Raw genomic sequence first — 26,160 nt, forward strand, 5'->3', positions numbered from 1 at the left:
TTGACTAGTTCATACCTTATAACATTACAAACCATTTGTACCTCAAGTTTTGTCTGAATTATGGAAAGATCCGGATTAACCGAATCCAGTTACCCAAAGTTTTGGTACTTTCTTTGTGTTATCATTCTAACAAAACACGGTACTAACGTAATAAAATATGAAATCAATATTATAGAGGCATTGGGTGTGTCTCAATCTATACCAATTAATTTCAAACCTTCACCTCAACTAACCACTCAAAAAAACACGTCTTTGTTGCAGATACACCTGATAGCCACACGACAAGGTGGATCTAAAAACAACAACCACTTACTCTTGTAGTGACAGCGTCAAAGCATCGAAATCTGACTTCACGTCGGCTTTTTCTTTTCGGCAGATGCTCAATTCGTCTTCGAGTCGGGCAATCTGCTCCTCTTTGCTGAAATGTAAGGGATATTGCCTGTAGGTTGGACACAACAAACCTGATTGTGCGTCACAAACAAACAACTATTGTGATGTGACAATGGCTATTGTTGTGATACATAATAAAGGCTTGTTCAATGGTTAAGTAAAAATAGGCAGGTATCCACGTGTAATTCATGTGTTGTTGCATTTTACCCATAAAAACAATTGTTAAAATGGTTTTATAACATGTATGGCGGTCACGTTTTAGCTCTGTCAGAACAACTAATTTTTGATTCGTCCAAATTGGTATTTTCTAGTGTATTACATCGATATTCTTTATAATTTACCAAAATATACAAATGTTATCACTAGGGCAAGTTTTTGTTGCACTAAAAACGTGAGAAAGTTGCACTTAATTTCAACAAAAGTTGCAGTAAAAAGTTGCATTTATGCACAAGTTGCATTTATGCATACTTCTTGGAGTTAAAATAACTAGCGGGCCGCAGGTTGACAATCCCTGCCTTAGACTGTCATCTTAACAGATATCAAGGTTATCGCTTCTTACTTGCAAAATAACGAATGCACTTTCATATAAAACGTTATGCTTGACTGGGGTTGTTGAACTGCTAGCTTGCAAGTCAACTGTTGCGTCATAGATAACATTGAGATGCAGCTAATCCATCACATAGCTCTTTATTATGCAAATCAAAGAGAATACAACCATACTAAAAATAGTTTTACAGCATGTTTTTTAAATCACTCCTTTACATTTTGCGCAATACTTGATAAAAGTTGCAGTCAAAAGTTGCACGAAAAATAGAAAAAAGTTGCAAAAAGTTGCAACATAAAATTCCTACAAACAGCTTATAACATCATACTACATAAATTCTGAGTATTTAGGAAGCTGCTGGAAGCTGTAAAAAAAAGTTGCAAAAGTTGCAAAAACTTGCCCTAGTTATCACTATTTCGTCAGTTTTTGCAAACGATTCCTATCAAAAAATAAAACTGATTTTACAAAATTTCTTTTCGTATTAATATATGCTTTGATGCATTTTTGTTTTATTATTGTGCAGCAAAATGTCATTTGTGTCATTGGATACCACTAAAAAGGCTTGTACTGAAAAGAATAGCCGTATAACGGAAAAATCCTTCGTTAATATATCGATTTTTGGAGACTAATTTTATTAAGTTGCCATATTCTAGGTAGAAGGGATATGGTTAATATGACATATGGAAAACGGCGTTTTCTTGTTCAAATTCGATTTCAATTGAAACAGCCTGAACGAAACAATGGCGTTGAATAGGATACATAGCGTGCGTTAAACAAAGATACATAGTTCAAATGTCCTCACAGCCCAAAATCGTCACACATTTCAATACCGTATCATATGTCACGTTTACGACTATTAAAGTAGACAAGTTATTTAATATGTTCCTTATTCAAGCAAACAATTATCATTTGTTTAAAAACAATGAAAGAACACGACCAATCTTACGTGCGATTTGCTTAAACAATGGAGTCAGAAAATTTTCAGGGAGTGATTATAATAAGTAAGCTTCAGACAGTGCACATTATTTTTACACACAAGGTCTTATTAGTGCAGCTGGTGACAAGACATATGCCGTTTTTTTTCAGTATGTTACTTCCAACAAACTACAGTGCCTTTAGATTGCTACATTAGCCAATGCAGTCCATTTCTTGTCATTATAGCTGCACTGATGAGACGTTAGAGGTCAAAACAATGTACACTGTCTGCAGCTTATCATTTGATAGCTTGATTCTGTCGTAATTATGTAACCATTGACACAGTGCTGGATTAACCATTAGGCAAAGTAGGCACGTGCCGACAGGCCAGTCAAAAATCCAGGCCAGTTTAAATGATTTGGCAACACTGATAATTCTAGTTTTTTTAGTTGGCAGCCCTTTTTTTCGGGCCACTTATAAAATGTGCCTACAGGCCAGCAGACCCTTAATCTGGCACTGCATTGACAGGTTTCGTAGCGTCAATATTGGTAAATTTAGTTTGTTTAAACAAGGGTAAAAATTTGGTTAGAATATTCTCAAAAGTAACAATATAAAAAGAGCCACTGCTCCACGTGTAAAGTGTTCAAAATAGGAAAAGAGGATCCCATTGCGCTGATCGGACCCCCTTGCAATTTTTGATGTAGCGGCTAGTTCAGGGGCGGGCAACATCCGGCCGGGATTTTGAGCGGCCCGCAGACAGTTTCTGGTCTTACATGATAAAGTGACCCGTGGCCACAGTCGGCCGCAATCCCCCACTACTTGCTTACTACGTCAAGTTATATTTGTAACGGACAGTAACGCTACCCAATAGCAAAAAAATTTCCCGCCGTTGTTACCATTGAACCATACGTCCATTGTTACGACATAACTGCCAACCTTATATGTGACCTGCTTTCACGGTTTCCTTTGTTTCCACACGTGTAGCCTAGTTAGTGTTTCAGCAGTATCTAAGTCTGTGGTGAATAATTTTATGTTATATCAGTTAGAATTGTTTGGACTGTATTGTAATTGTGACGTTCTTGATTGTATTTGGTTTAGGTCAGTGGTTCTCACACTCGGTTTTCGGGGCCGCATGCGGCTCCCAACTACTTATTTTGCGGCTCGCACCAGACCTCAGAAAACCACCAAAGATTGCTATTTTAGCTTTTAAAGTCATAATCTTTAGTGATTTTCTCAAGGTTTCGTTTTTTTTGCGGCTCCCTGCACACTTAAAAAAATACCATTTGGCCCTGACAATAAAAAAGTTTGAGAACCACTGGTTTAGGTGGTCAAAAATCCGTTTTAAATCACTGGATGAATACGCTATTAATGTATCGACTCGGGAATCCGGCCCGCCAAGTACTTCATTTTACCATATCAGGCCCGCCGACTGGAGAAGTTGCCCGCCCCTGGGCTAGATGCATTAACACTGACTAACTGAAGAGCCCATTAGCAAGTTAATTGCACCACTTACGCTATTAGTTGGCTTGTGTAATCTTCCAGTTGTTTTCGCACTTCGCGCTCTTTATCGTAAGCCGCTGTAGCGAGTAGAGCCTGAGACTGAACTTCGGCCTGAAGTGATTCTGTTTCGTTCGCGAATTTTGTGATGCTTTCAGCGTCCTCTTCTACTTTACCTAGAACAGATGGTTGGTCGTTACCATAAAAGTGTCTGATACAGCAAAATTATTGTCAAAAAGGTTCTGCGTGAAGTCGCAATGAAATGTTTCGGTAAATTGTTTGACCAAATTCGACCCAAACCAAACTTTTAGATTGTTTGAAAATTTAGATTTGTTTGAGGCTTTGACTTTTAAAATCAACCGTTTTAGAGTAAAAAGATATAACACAGTATTTGAGTGTAAAACATCGACAGTAAAATAAAACCACTAGAACGGATGCAACGACCAATTCAGATTTTATGCATTATTTAATTGTTGTTTCCCAGAAAATACGAGCCATGTTGTCTGCACAACGTTAAACTTTTTTGTTTTAGGTTTTTGCAGGCTATTTCAATGTGGTTTGGAGTCATACATCAACCGCATTAACAACATTCAATTTAGATCATAACCTACATCAGAAAGAGAATTTTAGCTTCAAATATTTTTTGCCGGACATGTTAAAACGTTATTGACATGCCTAGAAATTAACTTAAGCGCCAACAAAAATACGTGGAATCCATGTGGTTTAGTCCCGCGGCCCACTGGTGGTCCGCGACGTTCTTTTAGGTGGGCCGCGAAGTTTTTTAAACTACTACCATACCAATATGGAGGTTAAAAAAAGTTACACAGTTTGTGTGAACGTACTTTCAAATTTAACCATTTTTCTCAAAAATATGATACTATAGTATACTCACTATGAAAGCCCCATAGCGCATAAGATTTCACGTTAAACAAAGCATTATTACACAAACAAACTGCGATTGTCACGTCACAACAGTATTTGTACTAGTTGTAAAATCTTGATGCTGGAACTCTCTTTGTTAGCTTTATTTGGTCTTTGCGTAGCTACAAAATGGATAGTTTTTTTCATTGTGGTTTTCTCGCAATATTATACGGTGGTCCGCCGAAAAAACAAAATTTTTAAGTGGGCCGCGAGCTGGAAAAGGTTGGGAAGCACTGGTTTAGTCCAATCCATATTCCACTTTTTGGAAATTAGAAAGAACAATAACTTTGCTTACCTTGTAGAGTGGAGATTTCCTTTTGAGCATTTTGTAGGGATTGCTCATTAGTTTGAAGTTGAGTTTCCAGCAGAGAGCAAGACTCCCTGCGCTCCTGCAAAGATGATTCAAGGCTGGAAACTTCCTCCCGCAGTTGAGGAACTGCCTCGGCTGTCTGCCTTGTCACCATTAACTCATCTGCAAAAAAAAAAAAAAAATCCAAATTAGAGATAGACCGAAATGTTTTTTTTGTTAAGGCTGATAGCGATTATCGGCAGTTAAGTGGACCGATAACCGATATTTAAAGACGATCAATCGTTTGCAGTCTAAAAAAGGCCTAAATTTAGACTATTTTAACCATGAAAGATAGTAAACTTGTTGAAAATGTGAACGTTAGATTGTAGTTTAAAGCACAGGCTTCGCTATACTTATAGTAACATAATCGTGTAAAAACAGAACTAATGAAGGCCATGTCAGGGCATCAAAGTTTTCGACGTCAATTTGGTCCCCCATAGTGTTGTACGCAAAGGCCTTTAAGGTAGTACACAAGCTTACTAAATAGAAAAGGGTTAAGTCAAAATTATAACATTTGCAAAAATTAGCCAAAAATGCGCCACAAAGTTTAGGGAATTTTAATTACATCATTCAGTTTCATCTCTTTTACTTTGACATAATATACACCATTCTTAGTTTCAAATGTTACAATGTGTTTGCTATAATTCACAACATTAGTGCACATTTTATAGGAGCTTGACAAACCATTTTATGAAACACTGATCTACCCTTAAGAATCTTTAAGGTAACAATCCTGTTAACACTTAGTTTAGATTTGACTTGTCTAAATATATTTTTTCCATTCCAGGTGCCAAAGGAGAATTGTTTGCACTCATGATACTGTAATAGACATTGGTTACTGGGTGTCAAGACTTGAAATAAAATTTGAAGTTAAAACTTTGAAAACAGGTCACAAGCAGAAAATAGTCTACAGCTACTGTTTGTTTTGGATTAAAATATCTTGTTTTGTTGTGCATAAGCTTTCTGAGCATTTAAGAAGACCCAAAAATATTGTCTTTAGTTTTCTTGGTACTTGCCTTGCATGTATGGACACCAGCAACATAGAAAAAATTCCCTGAATTTGTACAATGCCTTTTGAAAAATTATTACAAGCGCAGTCATGCTACCGAGAAACACACCAAGCGTGCCATTGTGGCTGAAAAACATGACAAAAATTATGTTGCCACAATTTTTTAAACATCCTTGCAGCATGTTTTAACTACGCCCTTGTTGTTTTGTGCAAGAAATACATTATATCTTACACTTTGCAGCTAATCTGAACAATGAGACCAAACTGTACAACTGACACTTTGTAAATCATTTTTTGACAAAAAGAAATATGAAACCAAAAATTGCTATCCAAGTGTTTTACAAGATAAAATACTAAATAAAAAACAATGCGATTTTTTCTTGCTCACAGATACTTCAGATGCTGTTATTTCTCTCTTAAATTTTAGGAAAAAAATATCTCTCTCCTAATTTGAGGACTCATAACTTGTTTTTTTATGAAGCAAAAACAATGCTTGTGATTTCCACTTAGAGTGTTTTGTTATATGCCACAAAACAAACTAATCCACCCTAGCTGTTCTCAAAGGACTTGCTCTTGTGATGTTGGTACTGCTGCTTCTATGTTGACACTTCCTAAAAACTTTTGACAGTTTTATTACTGCCAATACTGCATGTCAACATAGATAAACACAACGCTATTATCTCTTGGTTCACGTTGGTTGCATCTTCAAACTATAACTTTTAATAGATTCTAGTAATTTTGAGTTGATTGGATCAATTGTTTTGCCAAGCTAACATAGAGTGTTGTGAGCCAGACAGGCATTTAATCGGGAACAACAGTCAAAATTGGAGGGACTATTTTAAAACCGAATTCAACATCCTTATTAAAATACTAGGCACTCTGATCTATATCTCAACAAACAGAGGTGTTGTAAGCAGCAAAAACATGTTAATTGTTGCGAATTAATATTTTTTACTCAGGTTGGTTGCTAAAGTCATAGCTGCCACATTTCTAGTTTACTTTCAATACTCAAATTGCACTGCCTTAAACATGCCAAGACCTAAATATTTGCTTTAGACTAATTTGCAAGATATTTCTGCAAAACTTAACAGAAAGACCAAACTGTATTGCTGAACTCTTCCAAATTTCTGCATGTAAACAAGAATAATTGAAAACATAAATGGTTTTAGCCCCAATAGGAAACCACGAAAAAATGCCCAAGCCACTGTGTTTCCTGACAACAGGCGGTCTCACATCGAACAATGCTTGCATTAACTGCTCTGCACTGCATATAACCCTTCTAACGACTACCGCTGATGTTAATGGAATGAGAGATGCCTGTGGACCACTGAGCTTGTGTCCCTGGTGCTGATCAATACTGCTGACTGAGATTGGATCAATGAATATTTGATTTAGCACAACACAAAATGCTTTGTTGTCATGGTAAGAGATAACAAGGTCCAAAATGCTAACCAAAGCACTTTTGACTAAATAAGCAGGGTTAAATAAGTTGCAAAACTATGTCTGTGAAGTTACAATTCATAATCACTTTTCTTGAGACTACATGATATAAAAACATTGAAACATGCATTCTCCAACATCAAACCTCAGAGACTTTTTTTTTTCAAGTAACCTATGTGCTATTTATATTTTTCAAGTCGTGAATTTCCAAAAAAAATATAGACTGCAATGGCAAAAAAAAACCAACTTTATTTTTCTGAAAACAACTGATTACTTTATCATTTCTGCCCTGTTGCATAATGCCCAAGCAAATAATATAATGTTGACTTCAAGCACAAATAAACTTAAGAACATGGCAAAAATAAGATATTTCAAATCACAAAACCTTTAAATCTGATTTGAAACCTTCATTTTGACTTATTTTCATTCAGTTTTTGTTCTCAATTTTCATCACAAACATGTCTTGTTCCTGTTTACTGTGTAATGCTTCCACTGCTTAACAATGTTTGTTAAAACGGTCCATCCTAAGGTATGAGGCTGTCTGGTAACAGGTTGTTCAATATATGTATACAAAACAATGTAACAACAAGTAAGACTGTTTCCTCACGTTTTGGGTTGGGCTAAAATGTCACAGATATGCTTTGCTGAGCATGTTTGAGAAAGGTCAAGCTCATGTAAAACCTATGTTGTTCATTTTAAGTTATTTTGTCGGCCTTAAGATTGTTAATTGGACCTCATCTTATGTTTACAGTGTCAACTACAATTTGAAGTGGTAATTTTGTCAAGCATACAAAATGTTATTCTTTCATTGCCAAACTGAGAAATTAACTGTATGTCAAGTGTTTATCACATTATGACAGGCCCATTGAAGGCATTATATCAAATCAACCAGTCACCAAGCATTCCCACATGGCAAGGCACTGGTTAGAAAAATCAATCCAGTGGTGAAATTCGAACCCACAACAGGAGTCTTTCTGGGACACACACTTTACCAACTGAGCGATGCAGGCTCTGCATCTGCAGTGAACCAATTGCAAGTTGAATCACAAGCACTGTTGCCTGCCTTTATAGATGCTTCAGGGCTCATCCCAGTTATGAATTTATGTTCATTTCAAGTATATTATGTTCAATACTAACCAAAAGCCAGTTAAAAATCAACATAGGCCATGGACAATAGTAGCAAACCAAACTATAGGCAAAGAACAAACCTTTCTAAAGATACCTGCTGTTTATGGTGTCTTCTTAAAAAATATGCTCGTTTTGTACAAAACTCAAACAACAACTTACTTTATATATTCAGTGCCATTAATGAAGTAAAAACTGAGTTTAAGACTTACTTTGGAGTTGGAGGAATTCTTCTTCTTGTTGAGCGAGCTTTTGTAAAGCAAGCTTCAGTTCTGCTGAGGAATCCTGAAGTGCTTCTTCCTTTTCTTGCAACTTCTGTTGCCATTTCTCTTCCATTTGGGCATTTGAGGATGAAACTGAGTTCTCTGTGGCTTGAAGAAGCTCAGACACCACCTCCTCCACATTAAGGGGGACTTCAAAAATAATTTTTAAGGGAAAATATTATGAATAATTACAGTTGCGTAATATTTTTGTGCTAAAGAAAATCTACAATGACAGGGCTATCATAACTGTTATGTGAAAAATCATTATTATTTAAAAAAATTGTCACTGTACTAATGTTGAAAGATAATAAATTCACAAAAATCTAAAATGCATTAAAAACAAGTAAAAGAACTATACAGAAAGTGCATTAAAAATATTGATAACAGTTGAAACAAATTAACTAAAAATTAATACATAAAGATCTATTAGGCTACTGCGTAAAAATTTAACAATATCGAAAATCATAAATATCACAGCAAAATGTACAAAACATAGTAATCCGTTAAAACTCTTTACCCACCTGATTTTTCCATCGTATGTTGTGTTTGTAATGACTCGATTTGATCTAAACATGCAATTAAAACCAATTCAATTAAAGAGAGAGCACATTAAAACTATTTCAAACTCATCAAAGACTTAAATCACCTTTTAACTCAAAATTTTCTTCCTGTACTGCCAGCAACTGTAGGTCAGTGTCCTTAAGTTTACCTGAAAAAGAGTTGGTTACACCATAAACAGCTGACTACGCTTAAATGAAAACCTTAACATTGCCCCAAACAGGCCTTCAAAACATGTGTATCATGCCTCAATCACACAGTCCAAAGGGCAAGGGCAAATGATGTCATATGCCAACATTAAGACTTTGAATTCCTATGAGATTTGCCTGACTGATCTAAGACTGATAGATAAAGTGCACACACTGTGTCACGCATATTCATTATGTGAAGGAAGGTGGGTGGGTTGAATGCTTATTATTTAGATCAGTGGTTCTTTACACTAGTGGGACATGACTTTTGGGGTGGCTAATGGGAAGTTAATAATATTTTGTGATGAACTGAAAATAGTTGCATATAATTTATTGAATAATCAGTACAAAAAAAGCTTATCAAAGTTATTGGCCATTTGTTGTTAGCTGTCAGTTGTTTAAAATCACTCCTCGAAATTCTCTATTAAAGAAATGTATTTCAAGCCAATATGCTTGTTGTGGATGCTTTCTTTACCCATACTTAACAATGGATGGGTCCACAATATTCATTTAATTGAACTGGTGATTTATGGCCTAAAATGAGTTGAGAACCAAAAACAACTTACTTTTTAATTCTTTAAGTTTGGCCTTGAAAATGACAAAGGTGGTAGGTAGAACACTGTTTTTGTCTGCAAACAAAGTAAAAACATTTTTTTGAATAGAGCTATGCAGTGTTTTTTAAAGGTGTTTTGGGGGACCAAAACGGTCCCCCAAATTTCTCCAGCGGTTTCCCAAAATTTGGACTTGCAACTACAACTACAGTTTTTGGTATTTAAATGAAACACTTGCGGTCTCTTAAAACTACTTAGCGGTCACCCAAACCAAACCTTAAAAAAAACCTGGAGCTGTGTATGATAACCTGGTTCGAAATAAAACTCAATTTGTTTTTTTACGCTTTCCTACTTTTAAGTTTAACCTGCATTTTATTAAGTAAAATACCTGTTTTTTTAGGAAAACCATTATATTAATGTGTTTTTATTGTAAATTTAGTGTGATTTGAAAGATGGTAATGACAAAAATATCATTTTATCATCATTTATCACAAAAATTAAACATCTTTGGTGCTGTTTAAAAATATGTACTTAAGGCACATTGCACTAAGATTTTCATGGACATACCATCAGGTTCCAATTCTTCCGCTTCGCTGGTGCTTTCGGATGAGGAGTTGTGGCACATGTTTAACATCAGTTCTGACTCTTCAACCTGAAGTCGGACATTTTCTTCACGCTCAAGTAAACTTTCCCGGGCACTGAGAGCTGCCTGCAACTCCCTGTTGTAAAAAATAAACATTGTATAACAGAGAAATGATTAGAATTTGTGGTCTACAGTACTACTGTCAAACTGTGTGAGTCTCATATTGCTGCAAAATATAGGGATTGATAAGTTTTGATGAGCTGAGCTGAGACAGAACATGAGAACTTAGTACCGAGCATTGCTGTTTTTATGATCAGTGCTCAGCTGAGCAGTTGCCCCAACTGACCTGAGCATAAATTTGCATATTTATGCCCTGATTGTACTTGAAAGTACATATTTCCCTTGTAGCGTGAAAACATACGAAACTTGTACTTATCCAAGAATAAAAATGACTGGTTTTAAATAAATTTCAAGAAAACACTTTTTCTAAATAGAATTTGACCGTAGAAAGAAATGTTGCCCAGAATGGAAGTAGAACATAATAACAAATCGAGTAATTGACTGCTTGTGTGCTAGTAAAGTACATGTAACCCTGTTTAGGCAGCATGGCGAAAGTCATCAAATTTACTGTAAAGGTCTCTGAGGTGATATTGGTACACAGGTCCAGTAAAATATGAATATAGAGTCATGTAATAAAAGAAAACACGAGTAAGGCTATTTTTAAAAATTCAATTTTTAAAAAAAATTATATGAATACTTTATGCAAAAATCGGTCTGTCATATGTTTGACTTAAAACAGTCAAAAGCTGTTGTAGTCTCTTAAACCAAAACATGGAAGATAAAATTCAAAGCTATTTCTTGCATCAGGTGAGCATCACTAGGTTGTGCAGCATGTACATGTTTTGCTAGATAACTGTTTGTTAACATATGGTGAAACTTTTATACCCAAAAATAATTATATAAAAAAAAACAATCAAAAAGTTTATTCTTTTTAAAGAAACAATTTATTTGGCTGAAACTCATTACAAGTCTAGGTTAGCAAACATCTTTAACAAATAGTTCATAATTAGTAAACACCAAACAAACAAAAAGAATAAAAATGTTAATTTATTATATCTGTTTGACAAATCATTGTTTGTTTAACAGATTATGGAACGTTTCAGAATCTTAAAGGACTTTATTGCTGAATATTATGTGCAAACGTTTACCTGCTAGCTTCGTTGATGACAGCAGTCTGTCTTTCTCGCTCTTCATGTAATTTTGACATTTCGCCTTCAGCAAGCAATCTACTCTCTACCTCCTGCTTGTGGGCACATTCCAACTCACTGTTAGTTGTTTCAAGTTTGCTGACGTATGCTAAAAAATATTGAAAAACATACATCAAGCCTTGTTCGCTAACCGTTTTGTTGCCTGTTAAATTTTTTTTATATATTTTAGGTAAAAATAATACACTCAATGTATAGAAGTGGGGCTGTATAAAGCTGTAAAGTACAAATATGCCTGCATTTAATTGTGATATACATTAAAACCAAACATTTTGTCTTAAGCTTTAATGTCGGGGTTCAGGGTTTTATTTGTGTGTGCAGAACATAACAGCTTAAAAATGAGCAAAACACATTTGTGTAGCATCACTGCAATTGCGATTTAATGATTAAAAAAAGATAATGTTAATATTTCACAATCTTTACTGAATAAGGTTACCTTGTAATTCAAGTAAAGTGGCATTTTTGCACTCATTGTCATTTTTCACTTGGGCAAGTTGCTGCTTGAGGTCATTTGTGGTTTGATTGAGTTTTGTTTCCATTTCTGCTTCTCTCACTTTGAGTTGTTCCCTTAAGTCTTCTACTTCATTTACATTCTCTATCGCATCTTCTTTCGCTAGGATAAGGGTTTCTGCCAAAAAAGGAAAATTTGTGCTAAACTGTCTTCTTACGTTCACTTGTAATGGAAGTATATTGCAAGCTAACCATTTATACATAAAAAAACAATGTTTTCAATCTTTTACAAGCCACCTTTGTGCAGCTATAAGTTTGTTAAGCAGACAGATAACTTTTAAATAGTTTCCTAGCATTTTATGTACAACTGTCAATAGCATACACACAAAAAAAATATTGTAACTGTATTTTGCATCTCTGTAAATAAGTTGAGTTTACAATATATTAAATGCAGTAAAACTTCTGGTAATGGCAAAAAAATCACAAAAAAATGTTTAGTATAATTTTGTGTAAAAATTTTTTTTTACATTTTGTGCACTAACACTAATGGTTTCCTACAACTTCTACTGTAATTTGATTAAAAAGCTACAGAATACAAAAATGTACAGTAAAATGATTGGTGCCCAACAATGCAAGAAAACAACACATCGATATACTAAAACAATACATCATAGCAGAAACAAAATCAAAAAGCTGTAATTTTGAGTTACAACTAGTAAATTAGCTGGTTGGTTTAACAAATATATACTGACCTTTCAAATCTTCAATACATTCATGGTTGGTTTCTATAAGGTCCTCTTTGGTCTCCATGTCAACTAAAAGAAAGAAAAAAATGTAACAGCTTGGTTATTCAAGTATTTTTCCCAAGAGCTTGTGGGGAAATTATGACTATCTGCTTGCCAACATCAAAGACAGAAAACTTGCTATGAAGTGAATTGTCAGTTTGTGCCATGAATTTCAGCACTTTCCAACATTATATATTAAACCAGTGAACTGTAATTGTATATACGTATAGCTTATTTTATCCAATATAGGCATTATTGGTAAAATATTATTGGCAAAACAATTGAATTACAGTAAACCTGTGTTAATCTGGATCGTCGCCTAATGTGTACAAAACTTGAGGTGCAAATGATTTGTAACGTGGTTTAACCGATCGTCATCGCTTAATCTGGATCTTTGCCTAATCCTAACAAATAGTTGGATCCAAATGGCTCTGTATTGGAACTGAGGTCCAAATGACACTGAGATTTAAAGTAGTGCAATATTAAAAAATGACAAACCTTGAATTTTTTGTAGCTGCTGCAATTTCACTTTGAAGTTGTGATTGACATCAGCAGAGTTAATTAAATCTGAAAATAAGAAGTACAAAAAATGATAGAAGTAATTCTGGTAACATCAACTGCCAACATATAAGTTGTTGCTGCCAGGCATGATATCAAATTTATAGAGCTCTTCTGGCAATTGTATTTTCATACCAACGTTTCGACGTCCTATACAGGTCGCCTTACATCAGGGTTTTAATGCCAGAAGAGCTCTATAAATTTGATCAACTGTGCAAGCAACACATTGCAAATTACGTATAATTAATGTTTGACTGTTATCCAAACAAGACATATAATGTAGTGTTAATGAACTAATGACTCTCTTAAATTGCTAAAGACCTGGAACACTCACAATTAATTCAACTCTGAAACTGGTAGAAACATAAATAAACTTTAAACACAGATATTTTGTATAGTTTTACTGCGTTCTTAATACTTCTGTTAAAACAAGACATCTACAGACAAATTGAAATAAGGGGTTCTATTGGCCAACAATGTGTTGCCAGACTGCCTACCAAGAAATGTTGTAGTCACTGTAAAACACTGCATTATGTAGTTGAGAAGAGCAATTAGTCTGGAAGGGTGCTGCTTCCTCTTATACAAGTTTCCAAATTAAATCTGCATACTATGCTAAAGCACATTACAGCAATTAAACACAGGATTTCGTTTAATAATATGTAATTACCACACATCTCAAGAAAAAACCTTTTAAGTAGATAAACTAAGATAAGTTTAAACACTAAACTCATCTAAATAACATTTTTTGCACTAACAATGAGCTTAAATACAGTCTAATCAGTCTTATCTCTAAACTAAACCTCCTAATTAAATAAAACGAAGTAATTTTGCCATCTTAACTTGGTATTATTACAGTTGCAACCTATGAAACTTTGGTACTGCAAAGTTGTTATCAAAACTGCAGCTTGCAATCAATTGAACAAGTGCATTGAAACCACACACACGTCAACAGCGCAATGAATCAAAGCACGGCGCACAATGCAGCTAAGAACATGAGCCATGTCCTTCGATTTATAGGAAAATGCACAAGATTTTGTACACGGATGTGTTACCCAATGCTTACACACAGTTTCGGTTTTGTAATATAATCAGCCCAAAATTTGTACATTAACATATTTTTAACAGGATACAATGCTTTCCTTTATTACCATTGCTAGTTTTTGGTACTGATAAGCAAAAATTTGAAAACATTCGGTTGCATCGTTTATTAGTTGATTCTGACCCCTGATTTATCACAGGTATACTGGTACCAGATTAAACAATAGAAAAGTAAAAAAAATACAACACTTACTCGTTATTTGCTCTGAATCATTGAGTAATTCTTCTAATTTAGTTCCAAGGTCTGCTTGAACACCTACAAACAAAAACAATAATAAACACAGTCTGTACTTCAATGCCATGGCGACTAGAAAAAACATTTGACTTGGAATTTGATTTAAAACAAGACCAAGTTGTTGACATATGAAACATATATGCATGGTTTTCATTTTACATGTCATCATTAAAGACCAAATGCGGTTTTCAAGCAAGAACTTTTTATCAGGAAGTTGGTGACAGGCAACGACTGAATTGAACTTTCTGTTTTGGCTGGATCAGCTCACAAGTGAATTGTGCAATAATAGCATGTCATATGATGTACACGTACCTCGCTCTTCTAGAGAGTTATTGTTTACAAGGTCATTGTTGTTGGTGTGTTCTGCACAGATATAAGAGTGCACATTAACTTAATACACAACCACTGGTAAAAAATATACAAAACTTGTAAAATATAATGAAGTGAAATGAGGCCAAATAGGTTGAAACGGTGTGCACTGTCTGCAGCTTATAATATGCCAATTATTTAATTTTTTAGACAATTTTTGACATAAATAAGACCTATCGAGTTTTAAACATTCATTACACTTGGACAGTGCATTACATCAATTAATATTGGTATAAAAATCAACTGGTAACCAAGCTTCTCATATGGCAAGGCAGAGGCTAGAAAATGAGGCAGACAACGTTGCTTGTGATTTGACTTTCGATGTGCTCACCGCTGAGCCTGTGTAGTTCAATTGGTAGAGCATAGGTCCTGGAAAGACTACTGGCCGTGGGTTCGAATCCCAGAACAGGTTAGATTTTTCTAGCCTACTCCTTGCCATATGGTGGTGAATGCTTGGTGAGTGGGTAATTGGGTATAACACCTTCAATAGGCCTGAAATACTAAGATTTATATATGAATGTGCTGTGATCGCTTCAGGGCTGATCCCAGTTATGAATTTATGTAAGATGGCTTGCAGCATTAACAGCTAAACACATAATTTTGTATTTTGCTTTGGATTGGCCGTATAACTTGCTTTTGCCGTGATCCAACTTTTCGAAAAATACTATGTTCTATACATCCTGAAATTACCTAGTTGGTCAAGTTTTTCACTTTTATCTTTTAAAGTTTCAAAGGCATTTGATAAAGTTTCCTTCTCTTGTGTTATCTCTTCAATGTTCTGTTGCATGTCTTCTTTTCGCTGTTCCAGCTCTGTAATAGTATCCTTGTTTTTTCTTTCCGTTTCCTAAGTAAAATCATTGCACATTACTGTTTAGTACTTAATAAAGTTAGGTACTAAATAGTATATATATATTTTTTTTATGGCATATTTTTATTTTAACCTTGGTGAGCAATGTGAGTCTGTGTTATGCTCACACGAGCCTGTTTCATTGTAAGTTTGTTAAATATTTTTTTGAGACTTTGCCACCAATTGGTGACTTGAATTTAGTTTAACTCGTTATATCTACTGAGTTGGATGCTACTTAAGCATCTTACTCTGTAAAACCCAACAGGGCGAGCTAGGGTTTGTCCTGACAACCTTAAGAGCAGAAGGCTGTTTGCTAACCACTGGGCTTATTTAGCAATAATGAGCTTCAGTCATCTACAGAAAGCCATAGCCTATGGGTTGGCAACCCCTGGCACGTGATGTGGTTTTTCACGGCATGCCAACTGATTTGCTAATTCATTTTCATGTACTGTTTAAAATAATTTAAACTAATACATTGCTGGATTTAGTTTGTTATAATGTATGTCTTAAATACCGGGCTACATGCACGATTCTACCTCCTTTTTATTGATTTCAAATCACCTGGCACCCTAAAGACCACTTTACGCAGAAGTGTTGGCATGCCAAGTCATTGCCAATTTAAAAAAACAACTAATTTGGCATGCCACATTCAAAAGGTTGCTGCCTGCTGTATAACCAGTACAGAGTTTGAACAAGCCCAAGTGAATTATATCAGAATGGATCATACCAGAAGGGTTTAAATACCTGCCCAAAATTGTAAGTGCAGAACAATACATTGATTCTAGGTGATGACAGATGTGACTGACATACAATGGATGAGTGACCCAAAACAAAATGTGATGAATGGATTAATAGGCACAATGTTTTTATTAGTCTGTTATATAGCTCAATCCAACCAGACACAAAATTACCAAAAAAATGGAAAACAAAATCATTTTGAAACCATACTTGTAACTTTTCTGATATTTCCTGAATTTCTTTAATTTTTCCTTGATGCACTGCTGCCAGTTCGGTAAGTTCATTTTGAGTTTGCTCGTGCATCTGTCTTAGGTGAGTGCATTCATCTTCAGTGTTGCTTAGCGAGCGCTGGGGATAAAAATGTAAAATGAAACACAGTTGTGACAAATACTTGTACTTAAAAATAGAATCACCCAGCTCATTGCTTTCATGGATAATGAACTGTATGTCTATTGATTTAAGTCAGGAGTTCCCAACCTGTGGTACGCATACCACTAGTGGTACGCGAAGGTTTTTTTAGGTGGTCTGCGAGTAGCTTCGTTTTTTTTTTTCACAAAAACCTGCATTCACAACTTTATCATTTATTTATCTGGTTTTGTTGACCAATTGGTGGAGAGGTAAACAAAAATCTCATTGTTATTTTACGAGGGCCAATATTATTATTCTGAATAAAATATGATTCGATCAAATTAATTGTTCTACAAGAAGTGGTATGCATGGCAGTACAGAGCGCCCAAGTGGTACGAGATAGTAAAAAGGTTGGGAACCCCTGATTTAAGTTTATAAAATATGTATATTTTGCTTTGACAGCATCAGTAGAAACAGTACAAAAACGTTTTGCTTGCTTATACAGATACTGATAATGCTGTCAAAGCTAAATATATGCAGCCTATTTCAAAATCCTAAGGATGAATAACTTGTTTTTCATGATCTTATATCAGTTGTGACAAATCTACAGAACATCACTCTACAATTAGTGGGATATGCTGTTCACAAACTTGTTCCTTAGTGTGGGTCTCTTATCAGAAAGATTAATATAATGTTACAATACTCTAATCTTGTCAGTATTAAGTTATCTATTATAGCTCTCTTACCTCTAGGTTGGAAAGTTTCCGAACTGCTTCAAGTTTTTCCTGAAGTGCTTGTCTCAATGTTTCCTAAAAACAAATTAATAAAATTCAAGTCTGTTGTGTGATGTGTTTTTTTTTTGAAAACATATTTTTGGTTTTTTTCTGTCTCACCTTGGAAGTTTTTTCATAGACATATTTTTCTTCTTGAATCGTCTGAAGCTGTGTTTGTAAAGATTCTTCATTTTGTGTCTGAAATACAAAAATTTTAAGTGTAGCAACAGGAATAAACACAATCATTTCAACTTTTAAACATAAAGCTGTTTGGTTTTCTGAAAAGGATTTGAAGTCAGAAACGCCTTGGCCTAAATGGGAAACTTTTGTAATAAGCTAAAAATAAAATGGTATATATATACTTTTTTTTACAGATTTTCTAGCGTATGACACCTTTATCTTCTTTTGCCTTGGGTCACACATTAAAGCATTTTTAGGTAACAAATGGATGTGGTCACCTTACTTACAAATCCATATCAAAGCATACAAGGCATACAGCAATAAATTTGATTCATTTTCCTGCAACACCCCCAAGCCTATGGAATTTTACTTGGAGAGTTAGCCCTGTACAATTTGTGGGACTTCAATAAGCTATAATCATGCCAGAATCTTACAACATGTCAAAAGGCTGGTTTCAGTATAATGTGTTGTATTTGGCATGTATACATTGATTATATAATCCAGATCTTCGCCTATTTTGGAATTTTTTTTTTCAAATTGTTTTAGATGGTAGATATAGTTATGTAGATGTGCATCCCACATTGTTTTACCTTGTTAAATGTTTGCAGTTGATTTTCTAGGAATTCTAAGCGTGAGAGAAGTCGGTCCTCATCGATAAGAGCTTGCCATCCTTTTTCAGAGGCATCATGCGATCGCACCACTAGCCTCTGCAGTAGTGCAAGTTTTTGTTCCAGCATTTGTTCGCGGTGCAGAGCTTCCTACAAACCAACAAAACACTTGCTTATTGACAGGGAAGGTAATAGTGCAATGTGGGCGAGCGCTAAAAGTGACTCACTTATTTTAGGCTATGTAAATCAAACAATAACAGTTGACAACTAGGTTGCAAGGTAAATGTATGTTCATGTCCCTTTTTACAGTAATTTGGGCCGTTATTTTCACCATTAAACTTATGAACAGATCCGTACATAGTGTTTCAAAATGCCTGAAAGTATGTTGTAGTCATTGAACTATGAAAACTACAGGCATTTTTACTACCAAGAGCATCACACAAATTATAGACTTATGTACACAATGCATGGCTTTAAATAATCTGAGCGAAAAGATTTAAGCCAATATTTGGGTGTAAAACAGCACAACATTTCAAAAATTTATATTGTCATCATTAAGTAAGTTTTAAGGCTTTATATTGTCAGCAATTGAAGAAGAGACATCCACTTTCCAACACATAAACACAGTACTATATATATACCAAAAATTATATTTTTTTAGCCGAAACGGGGCAACGACAAATAAAAAAACTCAACCTCATGTAGCAAAGCAAACTGGTAAGCAGCATTTTTTCCTAACAGCTGCAAAAATTCTTCATCAGATGAAAGTAATTGTTCATACTCTTCCAACAAATATTGAACATTTTCCATTCTAACAGCTTATTCTATCTTTCTATATTACACAGTTTAGTACTGCATAGACCTCTAAATGTTCCACAACACTACAAAGCACTGCAGTAGTGAGTACAGTCTATTCAACAATGTCACAAGTGCATATGGCACTGTTGTTAATGGAGGCTTAAGTAATCCGTAATCCAGGTCTTAACACCTTTATAACTCATTAGGAAACATTTAACAAGATTACATAGCTAACTTGATGCAATAACAACAGTCAAATTAATTAAATTTTTATTTACTACTATTATTGACCATTGTTTAAAAAATTTTCAATTAAATTTGAAAGCACTCTTTCTTGACCAAAGCTTGGATCAAACCAGTGTCAGACAGAAAAAAATCGGAAAAAACCAAAATGTGTTCCATTCAGCAAAGGGGACCCATAATAATAGGCAGGTTGGGATGTTATTTTCACATGTTTAAATTCTATTCTATTGTGGCCAATATATATATATTAGTCTAGACTATTTTTCAATGCATTAAACTTCTCAGTCATGTAATTATAGCTATTTTAAACATTTAATACTTGGTGGGTCAAAAACTTTGGGAGAATCAACTTTGCATAACCATTAATCATATGAGTAAAATTTAGAAACTTTGTAGTTTTTCTTACCTAAAATGCGTAATAAACCAGACAGAAAAAAATGCACAAAAAACAACATGTTGACCCATTAGGAAAGGGGGCCCATGAACATAATTAAATACAAAGATTGAATTTTGAACTCACTTGCAAGTATTGATGCAGCTGGTAGAGATCCTGGGACTGTACAACAGGATATGCATTATTGTAAGGCACCTGCAAAAGCATAAGCAGCTCAATGCAATGTGCAACATGCAAAATACAATGCAGCCAAAATGTAACTAGAAACTACAACCACTGGTCAACTGTGTTTAATGTCTAAAATCAAAGCTGTGTTAAATGTCTAAAAATCTAGATTGCTTGAAACGTTTTTAGCACTAATTATATTTTGTGGTCCACCCATGCAAGTTTTCGCATGCAATTGCTGATTTCTGTAAACTGCCTAGTCCATCATAATTTATTTTATGCTGGTATCAAAATCAGGCTGCTTGTCTTATTGTTATGATAAGCAACTTAAACATTGGAACACTTTGTAAACAAAACATAAATATTTACCTTATCCATGATTTGATTGTTCCACACATGATTGCTGAAAAACAATGAATATTGTCAGTTGAAAAATGTTTTGTTTCTTGTACTTGTAAAAAGAAAATGTTTTCTTGTTGTTTTCTTGTACTTGTACACTACGCATCAATATATAGGTATAGATTTACAGGTGTAAGTAAGACACATTTTTGGATAAAATACAACAACATCACATTGTATAAAGTACCAGAAATGATCTGAATACAGTCAATTCCTTAGTACTGTACTTAATATTTATCTATACAAGGCCAATTTCAAGGTTTAATGCTTGTCTAAGCACTTAAAAGTGATGTACAACAAAAAATATACACAACATAGACAGCGGGAAACTAATAAAAAAAAATTAACAAGAGATATTTTTAAATCACCTTTGTTTTGCTTCATCACCGTTTGGCAGGTAAAGACGTAGTTGAGAGACTATACATCCATGGGTCACTACGAGAAAAGAAAATGAAACATGTCATGGCACCAACAGTAATTCTTTGCCTAGTATCCTGTTAACAGGCTTTGCTGTATCAAAAAGCATTAAATGAAGTTTTACCTTTCTTAGTGTTGTCAACAACATCCACACCAAATTGAACTATGTCACATGAGTTTACTTCGACTGCTGGACTTTCTTCTGATGCTTTGCTGAGACGTTGATTATTTACAAAAGTTCCATTGCTACTTTTTGTGTCTTGTAAATAGAACTGTTAGAAATAAAGGCAAGTTTAGGCGGTCATAATTATATAAGTTGCAACATAAATGTCCGCTATAATTTCCTTGCAATTAGTCTTTATACAACAAAACAATACAAGGGTACACCAAGCAGTACAGACACACACAAACACAGTAAAACTACTGTACTTTGAAAGGAGCACTAACTAAACATGTATAGTCAAGAAAAAAAAATCTGTTACTAGGGTTGCAAAGTCAGATGGTGTAATTTCTAACTCCAACTTCTAGTACTGGAATGTCAATTATCATTCAAGGGTGTTTTCTGGTTCAGGGCGAAAGTAACTATGAGTCTGGCAAAGACTTTGATTTTCATTCAACATTTATAAAGCTGCATTTCTTGAGCATACTTATTGTATGCCTATTGCAAGCAAAGTGTATAATTTTAAAGATAAGATTTATTGGAGTTGGAGTGACACACCAGATATATATATATATTGGACTATAATTGTTTTTGAAACCACTGACTTTGCAACCCTGTCTGAAACTTGTACTTATATACATAGGCGTAGAGTTTTACAAACTACCGGGGGTGCGCCTTTTGATCTTAAAAAACGATGCCTATACCATGTGCAGTATCTGTAACCGTATAAGACCAAATAACGACGCTTTTTACGTGCTTTAGCAAGTAGTTTCTATCACATTAATTTGCGAATAGTCACTTGGCGCAATTTCTTTGTGTTCGATTGGAACTTCCAATTTGGAAGGTTTGCTCTGCGTCTGATAACGTCTGATGTAACGAAAGGGCGATTTGCCGAATCAGCAATTTTAACAACGATTTAGTTTAAAGTAACGTGTTACGGCGGGAAATAAAAGTAAAGCAATTCACGTTTTAAATATAGCCGATTATGTATTGTTGACGCTTAAACTTAGGTCACCTTGGATCAAGTTTAGGACGTTTCAGAGCTTTGCAAACGGACTCGGCTTAGGAAACAATATATTAACTATTTTTATATTTATTTTTTATTTGCAGAGAGTTATTGCGACAAATAATACTAAAACGTTAGTCTATAAGTCATGTTTATGTTGCATTAAAATGCCCATTTATTGCGAAACAATTGCAATTGTTACGTTTCAACCGACGTCTGTTTAAACCAGTGGCTCTTAACCTTTTTGGTGAAGTTTCCCACTAAAGTCAATCAACAAGTTCGAATTTCCCCCTCTATGTTATTTCTATATTGATGTTTTGTGCCCTTCATTAACAAAACAATGTATTCTTCGATTGAAATAGTTTTGTGAAGCGTTTTTGTCGGGACCTACAAGAGCTTAATGGCTTACTGCAATCTTAATTTTAAAAAGTGCTTACATGAGGGAGTAAAATTGTGTAGAATATCGAAAAGTCTTCTCTGCTTACTCATTTATTGCATCACAATTAAAATAAGAAAGGCATTTATTTGCACACAATGACAAAGGCATTGAAACTGTTAGTCTAGTCTGTGGTGTAACAAACGGCCTTCGGATTTTTATGCTTCTTGTGAAACTTTGTGAAATTAACTTTGCACAATTTCCCTCTGCATGCACTAATGTTTCCCACTAGTGGGAAATTTCCCACCGGTTAAGAATCACTGGTTTAAACAATGGCGTGAGTGCAAGCGCATTTGTTTAGATGGAAACACGTTTTGAAACCGACGTAACTTAAACAAAGATGCGATTTTGACGTTATACAAAGGTCAAGGCCGGGGGTGCGCGGCACCCCCGCACCCCCGTACTCTACGCCAGTGCTTATATATATATATATGTTTACCTTTCCATTTTCATACCACAGCAAGGCATGGTTTCTAGACAAGACTTTACAGTCAAACACAGCATTGTTCGGGGAAGGTCTACATCGAGCAACAGATCTTCCAATTTTGGTTGGTTCTTTCAGTGTAAGCTGGCGATCTTGGAATGGATGGGAGTTTGGTCGGCAATGAAAAAATGCTATGGCAGTCATTGGCTGGAAAAAGACAGAAAATGTTAGAAGGCATTAAAACATTGGTGTTTAAAAAGAAAAAGAGTGGCTCAGCAAGTCTGATAAAGATTCTTTTCACATTAGTTGTAATTGAAATAATACACACACATCTGAAAAGTGTCAAAAACGTTGCAAACAATTTTAGTTGTAAGTTAAATAATACATCCGAAAACTGTTAAAAAGAAGTATTTTTTATTATACAATACTTACAATAGGATTGTTGTTGTAATAATTCAGTGTACAAATGTATAATTGCAGCCCAAAGCTGTCAGTAGTATTTCATTCATAAACCACAATTGAAATCGTCCAAAAATACATTTGTTCATTCTTTCAACAGATGTACTGTAGATCCATGAACGTGCAGAATTCTAAATCAGCCCCCATACAACTACAAAATTATATTTTATACTTTTGCAAAGATTGGAGGTCTAAATTACAAAACAACATTTGCATTCGTCAAGACAGTTATAAAAATAAGCACATTAATACAACACATTGTAAAGTAATTAAACTGGGATGCAACGTCTACACTCTGCTTATTTCCGTACCTAATACATAGTTTCCGGTGTGCATGGCTTGGAAACACTTTACCTGATATGAACTTACTGAACACTTGTGTTTAACGAAGCTTCACGTAAGATTTAAACAACAACCGATGTCTTCTAATCCAAACCCCTGCAGTTTTGGAAACAAGAGAAGTTCTGAATTCTGATGATAGAAAGTTTATCACTTTTTTACGAAACAAAAAACCATACTCTTTTAATAAAAACACATAGCAAGAGTTAAAAAAACATTTTGGTACCTTGAAAAGGTTGGATGCTTATGTTAAAATCAGTCACTGCAAGATTCTATTTGAATAAGAATCAAAAGATCTCGTATAACCATAGGCGCCGAGTAGGCGGTGTGGCGCCGCCACCTTGGATTTTTAAAGCACGGTTCGGTTATAGTTTGTAGCGGTATCGTACGAAATATCGTCAAATCTGAAGAAAATTGGGAACAATTTTGCTTTTAAACAAACGTGCAGGTTTTACAGCCACAAAACGTGGCTTAAAACTGCAACCTGTTTTGACCAGTGCTTTGTTTATGACGTCAAAACACACTTGTCTACAAGTGAACGTTGTGCCTTTGTTGTGTACAGGGCAAATATTGTAAATGGTTAAACTTAACGAAACATTTTTCAAACGTTGCTAAATCAATGATAACTAATTATTATTTCAAACATATCTTTTTTTCGAATTTTGACGAACGTTGCATTCTATGGGAATTTTGTTTGGCTTTAAATTTGAGTTCTTATGGTTTTGCACACATTAGTGACGTCATATTTTATGTCCACCACCTTGCATTTTTGTAAAACTCGGCGCCTATGCGTATACCCTTTGAGGTGAAATACGTATTCCATAAAAATGTTGCATTACGATTGATTTAGTTTGACTTAATGTGTATATACTATTATCACAAGTTTTGTAGCCTATACACTCAGATCGCTGAACGGAAGTTATATTTTTTGCAATAACCTTCACAGCTCGATCAAGTTCAATTACTGCGATAATATATTGCTATACGTCTGAACTACAAAGTTGACTCAGCTCCGGCATATAATTTTTGTTGGCAATAATTTCATTTTTATACCCATAAATAGCTATAGCTATTATAGTTTATAAACTCTTAAGTTCAAGGAAAACAAAACTTATTATATGGCCTACGAGCAATGGTGGGATTCAAATCTTTTGTCAGCCGGTTTTATCTCAAAAGTCATATTTTTAGCCGCTTCTGTTACAAGAAGTCCATTGACAGTCACTAGTAATGCTAACCGGTCTCATAAAATTTCGTGAATTCGCTGATCTCACAAAATTTCTTGAGACGGTTCTGTAGAACCGGTGCGAACCGGCTGAATCCCACCACTGCCTACAAGTGTTGCAGGCTATCTCATAACGATCAGATTGTGAACTGCGACTCGATTTTGGCTCAAACGTTTACATATAAATTGATATTAAAATTGTCAATTAATCATAACGACGAATTGTGTAGGCCTTTTAGCGAAAAGTCAGCTAAACCAAATAGGCAACGAATACTTTTTGATCCAACCAAGACAAAAATGTCCCAAAACCTTGCGATCAAAACGAACTGCAGTGTTAGAACAAACAAAAACATTGATGAAAAACAAACCTACATCACGTAAGTGACAATCAGACTCTCTTTTTGGCTTTTCGATACATTTAGTTGTGCAAAGAAACCATTTTAAAAATGTGTTGCCATACAGAAGCTTGCTCGCCAGCCGAACGTGCTTCGCTACCCTCTACATGCGGACCCACAAGGGTTCGGTTGCAAAATGGTCGAACTCTCGTTTACATTCGAATACACTTACATTTAACCGTAATACAATTTTTGGTTATATCAAATTTGTTTGGACTTTATTTAGCGCCAAACGTACAAGAGGTTGATAATCTCTTTTCAAAACACGAGAAACAAACGGATGTAAAAATCATAGAAGTGAGTTATTTTTTGCACATTTTGAGGCGAATAGTAACTAGTAACTAATTTTACTTGAGTCAGATACATAAATTAATATTCTTGACATAAATTCCAAAGTATAGATGAATAGAGAAGTGTTTAACGTTATCAAACAGATCTTTATTTGTAAAGCATGACACAAATTTCCTAGAATGACGTCAAAATTCGTGCTTTACTGTGCCTCGTAAAAGTAGAAATGAGTTGCGCAGAAATTTCTATTTACACACCGACTGGCGCACTGTAATTGTTTCTTAGCTACAGCTGGCTGACTGACAAAGGTATGAAATCTGTAATCTATGTGTTGTGGCGGAAGCTTCCGCCTGGAAATATTACTGAAAAAACACCGCTAAAACTCCCAGGTTCTTAATGTGTGAAATTTCATCACCGATTTCCACAAA

General features: G+C 34.8%; 1 protein-coding gene across 3 annotated transcripts in view; it reads right to left on the bottom strand.

Annotated features, from left to right (window-relative positions):
• The window catches only part of LOC145232331 (uncharacterized), a 30,332-nt gene extending 6,457 nt beyond the window's left edge, over positions 1-23,875 (bottom strand). The window contains exons 1-26 of one of the 3 annotated variants that reach the window (XM_080096925.1): positions 23,800-23,875; positions 23,462-23,639; positions 23,045-23,236; positions 21,128-21,275; positions 20,955-21,021; positions 20,557-20,590; positions 20,149-20,217; positions 18,570-18,737; positions 17,920-17,997; positions 17,773-17,835; positions 16,889-17,026; positions 15,784-15,937; positions 15,037-15,087; positions 14,683-14,745; positions 13,332-13,400; positions 12,801-12,863; positions 12,035-12,226; positions 11,542-11,689; positions 10,318-10,469; positions 9,766-9,828; positions 9,100-9,162; positions 8,975-9,019; positions 8,403-8,603; positions 4,563-4,739; positions 3,363-3,522; positions 314-418 (exon numbers count right to left, since the gene is read on the bottom strand). In XM_080096925.1, coding sequence (XP_079953051.1) covers positions 314-418; positions 3,363-3,522; positions 4,563-4,739; positions 8,403-8,603; positions 8,975-9,019; positions 9,100-9,162; positions 9,766-9,828; positions 10,318-10,469; positions 11,542-11,689; positions 12,035-12,226; positions 12,801-12,863; positions 13,332-13,400; positions 14,683-14,745; positions 15,037-15,087; positions 15,784-15,937; positions 16,889-17,026; positions 17,773-17,835; positions 17,920-17,997; positions 18,570-18,737; positions 20,149-20,217; positions 20,557-20,590; positions 20,955-21,021; positions 21,128-21,275; positions 23,045-23,233 — 2,660 coding nt within the window. In that variant the 5' untranslated portion in view covers positions 23,234-23,236; positions 23,462-23,639; positions 23,800-23,875. Of the gene's footprint in view, positions 1-313; positions 419-3,362; positions 3,523-4,562; positions 4,740-8,402; positions 8,604-8,974; positions 9,020-9,099; positions 9,163-9,765; positions 9,829-10,317; positions 10,470-11,541; positions 11,690-12,034; positions 12,227-12,800; positions 12,864-13,331; positions 13,401-14,682; positions 14,746-15,036; positions 15,088-15,783; positions 15,938-16,888; positions 17,027-17,772; positions 17,836-17,919; positions 17,998-18,569; positions 18,738-20,148; positions 20,218-20,556; positions 20,591-20,954; positions 21,022-21,127; positions 21,276-23,044; positions 23,237-23,461; positions 23,695-23,799 lie in introns of those variants that run through there. The other 2 variants (XM_080096924.1, XM_080096926.1) reach the window with 2 other exon arrangements.
• Between the last annotated feature and the right edge of the window lie 2,285 nt (positions 23,876-26,160).

Source organism: Phallusia mammillata, chromosome 6 (genome assembly GCF_965637545.1).
Source record: "Phallusia mammillata chromosome 6, kaPhaMamm4.hap1.1, whole genome shotgun sequence".
Taxonomy (NCBI): domain Eukaryota; kingdom Metazoa; phylum Chordata; class Ascidiacea; order Phlebobranchia; family Ascidiidae; genus Phallusia; species Phallusia mammillata.